A 16,401-nucleotide genomic window follows, 5' to 3' on the forward strand; every position below is an offset into this window, starting at 1 on the left:
TGGCAGTGGAGTGCTATGTAGCTGTGTGCTTCCCTATGCGTTACCTACAGATTTGCACTGTGAAGAGAACCTACATCCTGATAGGTTTGATTTGGGGGGCGAGTGCCATCTCCATCCTACCCGACATCTTCCTGCTCGTGATACTGGAGCCTCCAAGCTTCTTTCATAGCAGGGTGTTCTGCACCCGGGACATGGTCTTCAGAGGGGGCATCCAGAAGAGGAACACCTCCCACATCATCTGTCTAGTTGTGGTCTGGCTAACCTTGTTCTTCACCTATTTCAATGTTCTGTTCGCGGCCAAGACGGCCAACGCAGATGTGAAGAAGGCGAGGAACACTCTGCTTCTGCATGGCTTCCAGCTCCTGCTCTGCATGATGAATTACATAGTGCCCATGTCTGAGACGGCCCTATTTTACCTTTTCCCCCAGCAAAAACTTGCCTTTGTCTTCACCTTCTACGTCTTTGTTCAGATCATGCCACGTTTCCTAAGCCCCATCATTTATGGAGTAAGAGATAAAACGTTCCGGAATTATCTCAAGAGATACCTGATGTGTAAAGTAAGCACAAACAAACAAAACGTCATAGCAATCACATAGTCAGCTTCTCAATAACAAAACAACTAGTGAGTCTTTTATCCAGAAATATACTGTGACAGGAAAAATTCAACATTGTATTTGATACAATAATGTTTCACTAATCAAAAACCAAAATCATTCGTACATCCGTGCAAATGCATTAAACAATTACAAAAAAACAGCTTCTGTTTAAATGAATGGCACAACAACAACCATCTCAGCCTGCTTAAACTTAGGGGAGATTAGCAAGAGCTCTTGGCTTCAAGTGCAAAGGCACACATTGTTTAAGATTTGTACCACATCAATGGTTTTTCACAATCTCCGAGAATGGATGTAGACGTAGGCCGTGGTTTCTCATGATTAATATTAGAAATGTGTTTTACATGCATCTGCGCAACCTTGCTTTATATTGGTAAACTGAGAAACCCAGATGTGGGTATCTGGTTCTAGTGGGACACGCTAGTCATGTGCCCCCTATATCAGCTGACCCCAAACGCGGTTCAATCCAAACTGACACTGACAGTTGGTCAATTTAAGGGCATCCATCTAAAACACATGCTATGCAAAGTTAAGTAGGATGAGCATAATTTCATCCACCTCGCTTCTGCTTTATATCTCATCTAAGCTAAACAATGGGTTGAGATATCTGATTGACCCCATGGGGGATTTTATAGTACTACCTGCTTCCAAATGTTGGTACAATGTTGGTATTTTGTATCTGACATTTGTATGACATGGAAGAACAGCAAAAGAGTGAAACCATACCGCCAAATGAAATTGTATAACAATTTAATGTAATTAATCGTTAAATCGATGACATGAGTGATTCCTGACAAAGCTATCTTTGGTGGTTTTACAGTTGCCTAGATCTCTCGTACTGTTTACGTCTGTTTAAATGGAGAAAACGTCTTTATTTTAGCATTGTGATTTTTAGAACCGAGAGATTTAAAACACTTAAATAAGGTAAGTTACATATTTATTCACATAGGACTAGTATCGACCAGACTAATATAAAATGATATAAGTTTGCGTAGGTTTAGTATTCACATGACTTCACTTTGAACTTTACTTTACATAGATATTATTTACAAGCAGTTTGACATTAAACATGAAGATATTTTATCATGGCAGATGTGAATACCTGCTGGCACTCCTCACACTGTCCAAAACCTTTTTAAGTTATTTTTGGTGGAACAAAAGGTTTAGCCGTGTTAAAATAAATGATGATTAATTTCTTTATATCTGCCATGTTAGGTGAGAGCTTGTGGATACCTGCTGTTATACCTCCTTGCTGTATATCATGGATCCCTGTCTTCCAGTGCTGGTTATTACCCATTTAGCTAAACTGGTCGATCACTTGCCTTTTGATGTAAATGTTGCGGAGGCCAGTTGTTAAATTTTTTGTTTTTACTGATTGAAGATAATGTTAGGGTGCATTTCCAATTGCTTGCACGCTGCCTCAACAAACACCAACACCAAAAAAAAAAAATATATATGAATACTTTTTGCTACCGAGTTCTGAGATTAAATAATTTCAAATAGTCCTCAAAACAAACCACATGTGTGATCCACACAAACTACAGTACCACTCTGCAGGGATTCAGACGTTTTGCTATGGGCAGTGAAATGCTGGCCCAGACAGATAATACTAAATTAAATCACATTTCTGACCACCTGTTCCTATTGGTATAATTATAGGACTAATCTGAAGGTTCAAATTATTAAGTTCATCAAGAAAGCATGAACTGGTATATATCTTTGGGGTTTTTAACAACGTAAATAAATAAATGAAAACTTTTTCATGTTTTATATTTTGATACAACGATCTGGAGGGTAATTAAAATATATGATTAAACAAATCAATTATTTATTACATATTTAATATTCTATTGCATGGCGATATAAATCTGTTGGTTGATGGTTAACACCATGTATTTTAAATTGCAATTTTAAAATTGCTACTGTTAACTGATAACATGTATTAATCTGTTATTTAATACTATAATTATGGAAACATGGAAATGTTGTGAATACTGGTACAGTATGAAAGCTGTTTGAGGACAAACTGTAATACTTTATTATGGTAACACTTTTCAATGCTGAATACTGGTGAAATACTACAGCTGTTTCAGGACAACACTTAGTTGTTATTTTACTGTTATTTTGCTTACTGGTGTCACCACAGGGATTTCTCTGCTATGTAATGTATATAAGGTGTCTTGCTGCTAGGTGACTGTCTTCTCAGGCCACAGGTGAGTGGGGGAGAGGTAAGCCTGTAGTTTACCTTGCGGTAAAGTAGAGGTATACTCAGTTTACTTTCTCTGCGTGCTGTGTGAAAAATTTTAAATATTTATTCCATACACATTACTGTGGGTCGTGATCGATGAGTGAGTCGCAAGGGCATTTAGAGTTGGTATAGGAGCTTATGCCAAACCTTAATCTTTAGAACAAAGCCCATTTTTTAACTGATGTTTCGATATTCATTTGTGTTTCAATGTCATACTATTTCATTGAGCTAGCCCCAATTCCTGAAGCCTTTTGTTCGTTCTATTTTTAAAAGTAGGCCTACATGAACGCATTGTTGATTCATGCAATACTGGTCTAATGTTTTTTGGGTGAAGATTATTGAATTATGACTGATGACACCGGTGATGGCTAATGACACATGTGGGTCCTGAGGCAAGACCAGAGGAAAACCACTTGACTACATATATTTATTTTTGCCGGCTTTCAAATGTTTTGTTTCAGGAATAAGAAAAAACAAGGTAATAAACTTATCTTGTTCAAAAAACTGATTATCATTGTTCAATTGTAATGTTTTTTTTATTTTCAAAAATCGATTTATGTTTATTTATATAAATTGTTATTTATTAATCCAGAGATATGTAATAGTGAGTTTAAACAATTGAATATTAAACCAGAATAAAAAACACAATGTAGGGGTCATCAGAAATATAGGATTTAGAGATGATTTGAAAGCAAAAAAGGTTTGTGATCCATCATTGCCCATAACTTAATTGGTAAATTAGAACAACACAACATAATTACAGAAGAGCATGTAGAAGATATGCAATGAAGGTTGAGAGGGACGGATATGATGGAGCTTGGTAGCTCTTCTCATCCTCCAGGTACAACATGAAAAGAGACTTGAGTGTGAGATCCATGCAGTGGAGGTTACAGATTAAGGGACTGGGTTAGGGAGCATAAGGTCGGAGTAGGGACAGATAAGAGATGTGATATGGGTGAGGGCAGACCCATAGACCATCAGGATCTTGGTTTTAACGTGATGCTGGCAGCTTCAGAGAGCCAGTGAGGTAGGATGTAGAGTGGGGTGACATTATCTCGCTTTGGTTGGTTGAACGCTACAAGGATTGGAGTAATTATTATTATTATTCATCATTATTATCATCATTTTTTGTTTTTTATTCACTGTTAATGGGGTTGTGGGGTGAATGATTACTTGGTACGGGAAGGCTCTTCTCTTTGCAATGTAACTATTCTCCGGCTCTCTCTGTCTATCCGTCTCTCTCCATCTCCCTCTTGATTCAGTTTAGATATAATCCTGATGTAACAGTTTTGTTAGAAAATAAAGTAAAATACCGTTGTAGATGCAGAGCAGGATAAAATAGCTATAATCTTTATATTTGCTTATTCGAAAAAGATAATTAAAATCAAGTCAATCCCTGAATCTTCTGTCTATCTCTCAATCCATCTGTCAATCTCTCTTTTTCTCTCTTTCTCTCTCTCTCTCTCTCTCTCTCTTAAGCAGTCAACACATATTGAGCTTTCAGCCTTTGCCAGCATTGCCAATGATTTCATATGCATTGAAGCCAAACCTAACATAATCTTCGCCAGACAAATTGCAAACTGCAATTAGTCTGAAAATTCTGTTTGTTTTAGATCTGGTGGGCATCAGCAAGGGCAGACCAGAAAGCCCCTGGAAGCCATTGGAAAGGCCTAGAACCAAACATAGCCACGAAATGGGTGATGCATCGTTGGGCAACGAAAAAACTTAATTGAAACAAAAGCTTTAAAGGCAGTTGTTTTTTCTTCTTTTAGTGAAAATATACTGTCCAGTTTGTTATATACTATCTCGATAGCGTACTAATAAGCCCAACTCCGAATCCAGCACTTTGCTGAAAGCTCATCAAGTGTTATTTCGGTTTCAGAACAAAACTTTGTTGGCAAGATAAAACATCAAAAACATTTAGTTTTGCCAGGGCCGACATTAATTGTCGGTAACGTTCCCCCTACAACTCTCTCAATATGTCTTTCTATACCTCTCTCTCCTTCTTATTCTCTCTAAATGTCTCTCTACCTATCTCTTGCTCTGTCTCTCCCTCTCACTCTCATGTTCTCCCCTTGTCTCTCTCCAAGGTGCTGTTTTGAAGGATGAACTCTTCATTCGGGCTTGGAGACAACATTACTTCCGTGCAGGTCTGATTATACTGTCCTTTGACCACTCCTCTCTTTAATAGCTTTTGTAATAATAAAAAATCTGTGGTGCAACATCCTGCATGCGTGCGTTCGTACTGTTTTTCGACCGACTGTCATGCCTCGGTGTCTTTGATGTCCTTTGTCTGCCCCTTTCCGGGCCTAATGTCCTCCCCTGCCGTGTCTTTAAAGGAGATATTTTCAATTGAATATCGAAAAAACTACACAGAAATAGCCTCTCTCTCTTACGGAGAACGAGAGAGGCAGAGAGGAAATCATTAATATTCATTCATATGATCATATTAATATGATTCATATGTGCCCTTGTTTCCTCTCCCCCCCAGTGGATTTTGGTAAGGGACACCCTGACTTCTGCCGTTGTGAAGAACCTTGTGGTGGTTCTGGTTTGGCTTTTGCTGAGCTACATCAACGGCAGTGTGGTGGCCACCTTCTTCAGACACCAGGTACACACAGGCCCACACACACACTCACACACACACACACACACACACACACACACACACACACACACACACACACACACACACACACACACACACACACACACACACACACACACACACACACACACACACACACACAAACACTGAACTTAACCATTTCAAATTTTATCAGAAAAGCTAATTTCTTCTATATTTTATCTCAAATGTATTCAAACTTGATCACATTAGGTATTTGTTTAACTCTGCACTTTATTTGTTTCCAACTGTTTACTTTTTTTAAATAGCGTGCATGTTAACATTGTTTACTCCATTTAGACTCTATTCAAATCCCTTCACTTGATTTAAACCTTTTAACATTTCTTCATGTCTTAAAGTATTTGGCTTGACTAAAAACGTATCTTTAACCTCGCTTTGCACTGCAGCACTCACTGGATTTTCTGCAGGAAAAGCATTTTCTAGCTTCATTTGCTGCCTCCCGCTCGCGCATCCAAAATCAAACTAACATCCTGTTGTCCGGCGCGAGTGATGTTGAGACCAGGAAGTGTACTGTAGATGATTATACCAGGAAGTCTACAGATATGTCCCGTGCGCGCGCACGGGACATATCTGTAAGCCATATCTACAAGCCCATAAGGCGAAGCCTAGACAGCGTAGCCTACATGAAATAGAACGGGATGTTTAGACCGGAAAGTTGACAAAAAATATGATGTTTGGATCAGGATGCCTACAGATATGTGATGTTTTGACCAGCAGGTTTACAGATAGATGATGTTTAGGCCATTAAGTCTACAGTCATGTATAGACCAGGAAGTCTACAGATACGGGATGCGTAGACCAAGAGGTCTATCGATACGTGACGTTTAGACCAGGAAGTTTGCAGATACGTGACGTTTAGACCAGGAAGTCTGCAGATACGGGACGTTTAGACCAGGAAGTCTGCAGATACGTGACTTTTGGACCAGGAAGTCTGCAGATACGTGACGTTTAGACCAGGAAGTCTGCAGATACGTGACGTTTAGACCAGGAAGTTTACAAACATGTGATGTGACGACCAGGAAGTCTGCAGATACGTGATGCTCAGACCAGGGGCTCTCGACAGACACATGATGTTTCCCCCCCCTCCTCAGGTGTTCTACGAAGACCCCCGCTACATCCTCTTCATCCATATGGTGATCAACGATGCGGTGCAGCTGACCGTCACCATCATGCTCTTCATCCTCAGCTACGTATACTACAGGATCAACGTCTCCTTCTGCTGCTTCTTCATCCTGCTGGCCGTCTTCACCACCCGCAACACGCCCGTCAACCTCGCCAGCATGGCCATCGAGCGATACATCGCCATCTGTGACCCGCTGCGCCACGCCCAGGTCTGCACGGTGCGGAAGACCTACTTCCTCATCGGGCTGATCTGGCTCATATCCGTGGTGCCCGACATCACCGACCTCTTCGTCACCCTGGCCAACGAGCCACTGAGCTTCTTCCACGAGTCGGTGTTCTGCCTGCGGCAGAACATCTTCAAGGACCCCGTGCTGGCGTACAAGCGGCAGGCCTTCGACGGGCTGTACTTCGCCTGCGTGTTCCTCACGCTGGTGTACACCTACCTCAGGATCCTGTTTGCCGCCCGGGCCCACTCCACCGAGAAGACGTCGGCCCGGCGAGCCCAGAACACCATCTTGCTGCACGGCTCGCAGCTGGCCATGTGCATGCTGTCCTACATCTCACCCAGCGTGGAGATCATCCTGCACCTCATCTTCCCCGGCCGCATCCTGGAGATCCGATTCGCCAACTACCTCGTCGTCTACATGCTGCCGCGGTTCCTCAGCCCCATCATCTATGGCGTGCGGGACAAGAAGTTCAGGAATCACCTCAGGAAGTACTTTGTCGGGGGTTGCAGGGTCGGATTGCAGAAAGGGAATGGGACTTTGTGAGGATTTCGTAAAAATGTTCCAATTTCGATTCAGGGGATCAAGTAACATTGGTAGAGATAAATATTGTTTGTAAATAGTGTAAAAAAAACATAATGTTGATAGGAACACCAAAATCATTGTTGATGAATACATGTGCTCTTCACTGTCTGTTATAAAAAACACACAGCTCAGCCATTATAACAGACATTCACATGTACACACACACACATACACACACACACACGCACACGCACACGCACACACACTCAAACACATACACCACAGACATACACACACAAACAGAACAGAACAACTCAGAGTTCAACATAGTGTCATACACGCACTGTTAATATTTATATTTGGAGCAATAAAGAATACCATATTTATTCATGATTCTTTCTATTGTTTTTTTGGAACATTAACTTAATGTTTATGATTGTATTGCCTCTTGCACAGGTTACTTTGTGGCTGAATTCTAAATCATCAAAAATGTTCAAAATTCTATAGTTAAGAAGATCAGTATACTGGAGCCAGATTAACCCAAGTTGGTTTTTCAAACATATACGTTATAGAAATAGGGTGAGCGTTTTTGAGAAGGCATAATGATGACCCCTAGAGGTGGTAACTATTCACCTCTAGGGTAATAATTGTTTATTCTTTCAAAGGGGTCTTAAATTCTTTTTTTAAATGATGTCCCCAAAACAAAAAATTTCTGAGATGAACTCAACCCTTCTTTTTTATTATTGTTTTTAGTTATCTTTCCTACAACCATCCTCTTGAATATAACCCTTTCTGGACAATTTGGGCCCGTAAAGCATTTTTAACCTTTAACTTCAACCGTACTCAGGTTGACAATAATCTAAATGTAACTGTGATCAAGAGATAAACTCCACTAAACTCCTCTATGTATCTGTGGTCATGTCCTTTCATAATAACTGGTTCAAGACCTTTAGAAATAAAATGTATTGGACTCCCAAATCTGTTTCTTATATTTCTCTACCAAACTAGAATAATTTCAGCTTCTTACAGTCCCCAACCTCACAACCAATATGTACATACACACACAGCCACATACACACTCACACACACACACACACACACACACACACACACACACACACACACACACGCACACACGCACACACACACACACACACACACACACACACACACACACACACACACACACACACATACATCAATTGAAGTCTAACATATACAACCATACGTCCTGACGTGCTTAAAAGAGACATGAGCCAGGGGTTGGTGTCTCAGTCAGTGTAAGCCCATCTCCAGGTAAGACTTCCCTTGGTCTTTCATCATGAATACAGCCTGCATTCATTCACTGCTTTGGTTAAAGTAGTCTATTATAAATTGTATTTGTAATCAGATACGCCTTGATGGGTCCTCATTTTAAGTTTCATTGTCGAACCCTGCCTGTTCCCATGTCTTATAGCTAGTCATTATGTCTTCTTTTTTTGTTATTTCAGCTTTGGTGTTACTTGTGCAGATTAATTTTGCAAGACATATTTTTATAAGAAAGAAGTTTCAGAGGGTTGTTGTTGCTCTATATTGTCGCATAATAATATTGTAACATTTGAATATTGTAATATAATAATATTTAAACATGTATATTGACATGTATATATGTCCCATATTAATATTGTAAGATAACACTATTTGACCATTTATATTGTGCCAGATTAATATTGTAACATAACAATACAGTAACATTTATATTGTCACAAATTCCTATTGCAGCATAATAATAAGGCGACATTTATAATGTGTCAAATATCTGTTTGTTTATTTATTTATTTATTTATTTAAAAGGGACAGTGTACATTAATTAACTTGCCCATTCTACATGTAAATGTACCAGATTTAGTTATTCAAACTTTTTTTCATCTGTAGTCCCTGGCAGGTTAATGTTAGAGAGAACAAACAAAAGCATAAAAGCAAGCACAACATATAGTTAGACCGATGATTGACATTGACATTACATGGACAAGGACACAAACTAAGATGACAAAGACCTAATGCCAGAAAACCCTAACATGCCAGAATAAAAGGATTAAAAAGGAAGAGAATAACAAAAAAAATACATTAAATGGCTAAACATAAACAGTTAGTAAGCTCACAATCACAGACAAGAAGGAGTTAAGCAATACCACACTCAAGGTAATACATGAACTATGGTCACATGTTTGTTTGTCCAGTAGCCATTGCTTTATGGATTTGGTGAAATTGTTTACGTTCGTATTATTCCTAAATTCAATTGGTATGGAGTTCCAGGTGTGTGCTGCTCGATAAGAGAAGGCTGACTGAGCAAAATATGTTTTTCTGTATGGTATTTTGCAGTCCCCTCCCCAGCTTGTGGATGTATTTTGTGTATATTTTGTGTTTGATGATCTCACTAAGTGGAGGTGGGGATAAGCCATGGAAGATCTTGTATGCTACTAATATATCTGCAAACTTGATCATGTTTTCCCAGTATAGGAAACCATATTTTGCTAAAAGGTTGCAATGTCACAATCAGCATTTTATTTCTTATCTAGTGTTTTCAAAGCATGTACAATTTAGAATGCTTCAGTTGTTAATTTATTCTTTATATATCTTAAATTGTTGAAATTTAATTTGATTCTGTTCACAACCAGTCAATTACTATCCCAAGATACTTATTTGGATTCATAACTATAAACTTTCTCCCTGCTAATAACACAGCAGGCTCAGGATCTTTATTTGCAGACTTTGAAACATACAGACTTACTAATATTGAGATGTCAACATGAACTGGTCAACCAGTTAGAAACATTAACCATGACAGCTGATAGTTCATCTGCAACTCCTTTCTTCTTTTTAGAATGTAAATAGATGACCGTGTCGTCAGCATACAACTGACAATTTACAGAAGGTGGACAAGCAATGTGTGGCTGCAGTGTTGCTGATATGCATGAATATTTAAATATAGTTTTATGAAATATATATTTATATATATATAATATATATATTTTGTCGGCTTAAATGCATGTCATTATGATTTCACTTAAACCAAATTTAATGCAACAAACTGAAAAACCATGTAATTATGTATTATACAATCATACAGATATGCCTACATCTTTTGATCTAATAGAAAACATTGATGATTTTGTGTTTTTACCTACCGGTGGTCTGCTTCTCTTTAAGAAGACGTGATGGGCCAACAGCTGAATGGCCCCGGGCACTGCTGAAAGGATGGAGGGGAGGGGAGATGAATAGGTGCACAGATAAATCTGTGAGTTCTTCTACACTGTCTTCCTGTGCTTGATACATGATTCGTTTAAACTCTACGATGAACTTGTATAGTCCGTATTAATCCTATTCTACTTTACTTGATCAATGCTTCAACATTTATCAATGTTTGGAGTACGTTTTGTTTTATTTTATCTTAGCACTTTACAGATTTATTTATTTTTTTACAGAAGAGTAATTTGTTTTCGCCACTCGCTTAAAGTAACTTAAATTAGGAGACTCCACTGTAAAGGACGATTTATTTGAAAGAACTTGGAGACACAGAGCCAGGACAACAGGGTTTGCAGCCCTACTATCGACGAGTGCTATGGGATCTTGAGACTAGACCTCAGGGAGACAGGACCTTTGATTGATGGGTACTGTCCCTGCCTGCACTTGTTATTACCTCTTTCATAGCAGGTGAGAACAATGAGGATGATGATGATGTCCAACTCCTCCCTGAGTCCCATGGAGCTGCTAACAGGTAATAGCAGCTCCATGCAGCCCGGGGGCGCTGTTGGGTTCCCTAAAGACAGCTTCACCAATGCCATGACAAAGAACATAGTGGCAATGCTCGTCTGGCTCGTCCTCAACGTCATTAACGGCACCATGGTGTACACCTTCATGAAACACAGGTACACACACGCACACACACACACACACGCAAGCACGCAAACAGAAGCACACAAACGCACACATACAAACACACATATTAGGTGTTAGTTAGTTAGTTAGTTATACTGCAGAAGAATACAGTTGATTAAGTTACCCTCCCTGCAGTGGTATGATGATGATGGTGATGATGATGGTGATGATGATGATGATGATGATGATGATGTTGATGATGATGACGATGACAATGACGATGATGACGATGACGATGACGATGATGATGTAAACACTAGATCCAAGTAATTTAGGAGAAGGCCTTTGGACATCAGGGGTCAAACTTTTTCTCTTGGCGTCAGACAGATAACCCATTATACCAACCCTTGATGTTGTTGTTCCACGAGGACCAGCGTTACATCATGATGTGGTTGTTGTCGTTGTTTGTGTCCCTGAGTGTTCTACGAGGACCAGCGTTACATCATGATGTGGTTGTTGTTTGTTCCCAGGATTTTCTACGAGGACCCGCGTTACATCATGTTGTTGTTGTTGTTGTTTGTTCCCAGGGTTTTCTACGAGGACCCGCGTTACATCATGTTGTTGTTGTTGTTTGTTCCCAGGGTTTTCTACGAGGACCCGCGTTACATCATGTTTATCTGCATGGTGGTGAACGACGCCATGCAGCTCAGCCTGGTGACCACCCTGTACGTGGTGAGCTACATCTTCAGACAGATCCACGCCAGCGTCTGCTGCATCCTGGTAGGAAACAACGCTGACAATCTCTAACCTAACCATCGCTAACCTTTAAGGTCCCATATTATACCAGCAGGTGTGAGTGTGATTAGCCATTTCAAGACGTTTTGAAAATCTGCCTCTTCTGACATCACAAGTGGGCGTGTCCACCTGGGTGTGTGCTGGATCGATCAGTCTACCAGCCTACCCAGTGGAGTGTAGCAAACGTTGCTCATCCATCTGTCGTACATCTAGGTGGACACGCCCACTTGTGATTTCAGAAGAGGCAGATTTTCAAAACGGCTTGTAATGGCTGGTGGCAATCACACCTGGTGGTATAATATGTAAGGGATAATGTATAGAACGCCGGTCATTATCGAGAAAATAAGCCCCGACAGGGCGAACAGGACACCGACGGACAGCGGAGGTGTCTTGCTTCGCCATGAAGGGGCTTATTTTACGATAATGACCGGCAAAGTTCTACACATTATCCCGCTTATTACACGGCTACTTGCCAAAACGAAACAATTTATTTACAATGTGTTTGTTATCAGCATTCATAGTGTTGATCAGCAGAGAAATAGTCCGCCCAAGACGCTTAGCAACCGACAGCGCTTGGGTTGATACATATCCCGCTTATTACATTGACAAGTTACCGGACTACGTGCGGAGTGATACCAAAGGCAAAAAGTCCTTTTGTTTACCTTGACAGCGGTCATTATTCATCCGTTGCCAATGAATTATCCAAAAATAATTGACCGCCGGAAGTTGTGAAGTGCCCATGCAAGTGAACGGAACGCTGAAAAGACCCGTGTAATGAGGGACCTTTAACCATCCCTTATCTCACCCTAAAAATCTCCAACCCTAACAATCCTTGACCACCTCTAACCTAACCGTAAACACCTTTAGTCTTACCATAACCATCTCTAACATAATGCCTAACTTCTAACATAATATCTTACATAAACCATCTCTAAACTTAATCCTAACCGTAAAATTCTCTAATCTCACTTTAACCAGCTGTAATCTGGATTTAACAATGTTTTACCCCATCCATCAACTCAACCTCTCTGGTCTAATACCTACATTTAACCATTTCTAATCTAACACCTACATTTAAGGTTAATTGAGTTGAGTTTTAATGTTTTGTTTTAGCTTTGTTAGATCAAGATTAAGGGTAAATTCACACTGGTCAGTGTTTGATAGGTTTAGGTTAAGGGTTATTTATGGTAAGGGTTAGTTAAGGTCAGGTTTAGTTAGAAATGGTACATTAAAGTGAGTTAGTTCTAGGGTTAGGGTTATGCAGTGATATTAAGGGTGAGTTAGGGGTTTGTTAAGTTTAGGGTTAGTTAGGATTGGTTAGGGTAAATTAGGACCAGGGTTACTTTAAATATGTTGGCGTTGGTAAGGGTGAGATAGGTCCAGGGTTAGTTTGGTTAGTAAGGTTTAGGTTTAGGGTTAAGTTTAGGGTTAGGGTCGTTAGTACGGGTTAGACAGGTCCAGAGTTTGTAAGGGTCAGGGTAAGTCAGGGTTGGTTAGGTCCGGGCTTAGTTAGTGTCAGTAAGGGTTAGTTAGGGTCAAGGTTAGCTAGGGTTTTATAAGGTTCTGGGTAAGTTAGGGTTGGTTAGGTCCAGGGTGAGATAGGGTCTGTAAGGGTTAGTTAGGGTCAAGGTTAGCTAGGGTTTTATAAGGTTCAAGGTAAGTTAGGGTTGGTTAGATCCAGGGTTAGTTAGGGTCTGTAAGAGTTAGTTAGGGTGAAGGTTAGCTAGGGATTTATAAGGGTCAGGGTTAGTTAGGGCCAGTGTTAGCCAGTGTTAGTTAGGGTTGGTTAGGTCCAGGCGGGTTGGTTAGGGTTGGTTAGGTCCAGGCGGGTTGGTTAGGGTTGGTACGTCCTGGTTCAAGCCTTCCCCCCGGTGCAGGTGATGACCGCGGTGCTCACCACTCGCTCCACCCCTCTCATCCTGGCGGGCATGTCGGTGGAGCGCTACCTCTCCATCTGCTACCCCCTGCACTACGGCCACGTCTGCACCGCGCGCCGCACCTTCCTCCTCATCTGGGTCATCCTCCTCCTCACGGCGGCCCCCCCGCTCACCGACCTCTTCATCACCCTGGCCAAGGAGCCGCCAGAGTTCTTCTCCTCGTCCATGTTCTGCGACCACTCGCTGCTCTTCAGGGACCGCTCCATCTACTACAAGAACTGCGTGTTTGACGGCAGCTACCTGTCCTTTGTGGCACTGACGCTGCTGTACACCTACTGTAAGATCATGATGGCCGCCCAGGCCGCCTCCACCACGCTGGCGTCCGTCAAGCGGGCGCGCAACACCGTGCTGCTGCACGGAGCGCAGGTGAGCGTCCACAGGACCGCCAAACCACCATCTGAGAGAATTACGGAATTACCGTTTTGTTTGTCTTAAGACGTGTTTCTTTTGTATGTATAGCCTATACCATACCATAATGAAAGACTGCATTTGATAACATAACAAACCCTTTCATAGCATACCAAACTATAATAGATTGCAACAATGTGATGTCTGGCTAACGTAACATAACATAGCATTACATAATAACAGACTCTCAATATGTGTTGTCTGGCTAACGTAACATAACGGACTCTCAATATATGCTGTCTGGGTAATGTAGCATAGCACACTGTCACTATGTTCTGTCTGGGTAACGTAGCATAACACATTGTCACTATGTGTTGTCTGGGTAACATAACGTAACAGCCTGTCACTGTGTGCTCTCTGTCCGGCTAGCTGATGCTGTGCCTGCTAGCGTTCGTGGTTCCTTCGCTGCAGGCGTCGCTGATCACTCAGTTCCCCCACCTGAGCCTGGAGATCCGCTACGTCTTCTTCCTGCTCGTCTACATCATACCCCGGTTCCTCAGCCCCATCATCTATGGCTTCCGGGACGAGAACTTCAGAAGGTACTGGATCCGCTACCTCACCTGTCGGACAGGAAGAGCTGGCAGAGTCCGGCCCCTGCCCATTAAGGTCACCCCCAAGGTCAAGTAAGAACCTCTGTGTTGAGTGGGGGAGGAACTGTGCCACCCTGTCGGGTGGACTTCTCTTCTTTGTCAGGCACAGTTACCTGGACAACAAGGAATCACAAGGACCTCTAGACTCTATGTAAAGAAATCAGAAGAAAAAAGTGATTGGATTTTTTCCCTTTTTAGTCTTTGAAAAAAAGTCCTTAAGGTTTAATACAGAGTACAAAGACTATGTGTTGGAGGCATGGATGAGATACAGAGTTTCTTGATTCTTTGAATTCCTAGGGGTATGTTTTACTGCCAGTGAACCCAAAGTTGTGTTTTTGTCTAGAGCTGTGACACTAGAGCTTCCAAGCTAAATTCTGATGTTGGCATTGCGATTGGTGACAATATATTAATGTTTGCCCAATGATTCTAATCTATAATGCATTTGTAGCCTAGCAATTCATACCAATATGCTCCAATGTGCCTATTGTTGTGTAATTGTGTAATTGTTTTGTCTCTTGGTCAAGTCTCAAGTCTCATGGGTTTCTTTTGCTGATGTACGTTTTCACAAGTTGGATCATAAATACAAATTACACCTTTACTCAAACTAACCCAAGCTAAAACAATTTAAGAGGCTGATAGACCTACCTAGTCATTATGGTACAACACTACCATTGACGTCTTGCTAAGATGAGACTCAAATTAAAGTTGTATTTATTTAAAATACAAACATAACACACACACACACACACACACACACACACACACACACACACACACACACACACACACACACACAAACACAAACACAAACACAAACACACACACACACACACACACACACACACACACACATATATAAACCTACACACACACACTCAGAAAAACCTTATATTAGAAGAAAACTAATCATGCACTTTTGTCAAATCATATCATATAGTATAATGTATCATAATGTATATTGTAAATATGAGAGCTGTATACTGCTAATAAAACGTTTATAGAAATACTTCATGTTGCATAATGTTTGAGGTCCTGGCATTGCATAATATCTCTGTATCACAACATCAGGAGTTAATAGAAACTTTCACCACAGTCCCCAAAGTCCCAACATTATAACATCAACTCATCACATCATTAAAATAATCTGTGAGTTGTGGGTATCAGGGGTGGGGCGTGGGGTCTATAAAAGTGGGACTACGGCCGGTTGCTGAAACACTCTCTGGTCACCCACCCCAACAGGTGAGAACCACAATATCATATTGTGATATATATATATAAATATATAATATAATATAATATAATATACTATACTATATTTAGTATCATATCGCTGTACCAAATACTATAGAGAATATTGATATATGTTTCTACACCAAAAATATACTATTGTAATATGTTATTAATATTATTTACATCTATAGATGAATGTGTTA

The 16,401-nt window shown here is 40.7% G+C and overlaps 3 protein-coding genes across 3 annotated transcripts in view; all 3 read left to right on the forward strand.

The window, feature by feature from the left end:
• Positions 1 to 700, forward strand: part of LOC132471207 (odorant receptor 131-2-like) — a 4,110-nt gene extending 3,410 nt beyond the window's left edge. Inside the window, exon 3 of the mRNA XM_060070328.1 lies at positions 1 to 700. This exon is cut by the window's left edge and continues 190 nt beyond it. Within this exon, the coding sequence (XP_059926311.1) occupies positions 1 to 596 (596 nt within the window). The 3' untranslated portion in view covers positions 597 to 700.
• A 4,032-nt stretch (positions 701 to 4,732) lies between these two features.
• Positions 4,733 to 7,565, forward strand: LOC132471306 (odorant receptor 131-2-like). Its single transcript, XM_060070495.1, has 3 exons — positions 4,733 to 5,012; positions 5,354 to 5,473; positions 6,601 to 7,565. The coding sequence occupies exons 1-3, from the start codon at positions 4,968 to 4,970 to the stop codon at positions 7,399 to 7,401; spliced, it is 966 nt and encodes a 321-aa protein (XP_059926478.1). The 5' UTR covers positions 4,733 to 4,967; the 3' UTR covers positions 7,402 to 7,565.
• Positions 7,566 to 10,634: 3,069 nt separating this feature from the next.
• On the forward strand, positions 10,635 to 15,828 carry LOC132471279 (odorant receptor 131-2-like). Its single transcript, XM_060070451.1, has 4 exons — positions 10,635 to 11,288; positions 11,880 to 12,018; positions 13,911 to 14,336; positions 14,748 to 15,828. Exons 1-4 carry the CDS (start codon positions 11,083 to 11,085, stop codon positions 15,003 to 15,005), a joined length of 1,029 nt encoding a protein of 342 aa, XP_059926434.1. The 5' UTR covers positions 10,635 to 11,082; the 3' UTR covers positions 15,006 to 15,828.
• Positions 15,829 to 16,401: the final 573 nt, after the last annotated feature.

This window comes from Gadus macrocephalus, chromosome 13 (assembly GCF_031168955.1).
Source record: "Gadus macrocephalus chromosome 13, ASM3116895v1".
NCBI lineage: Eukaryota > Metazoa > Chordata > Actinopteri > Gadiformes > Gadidae > Gadus > Gadus macrocephalus.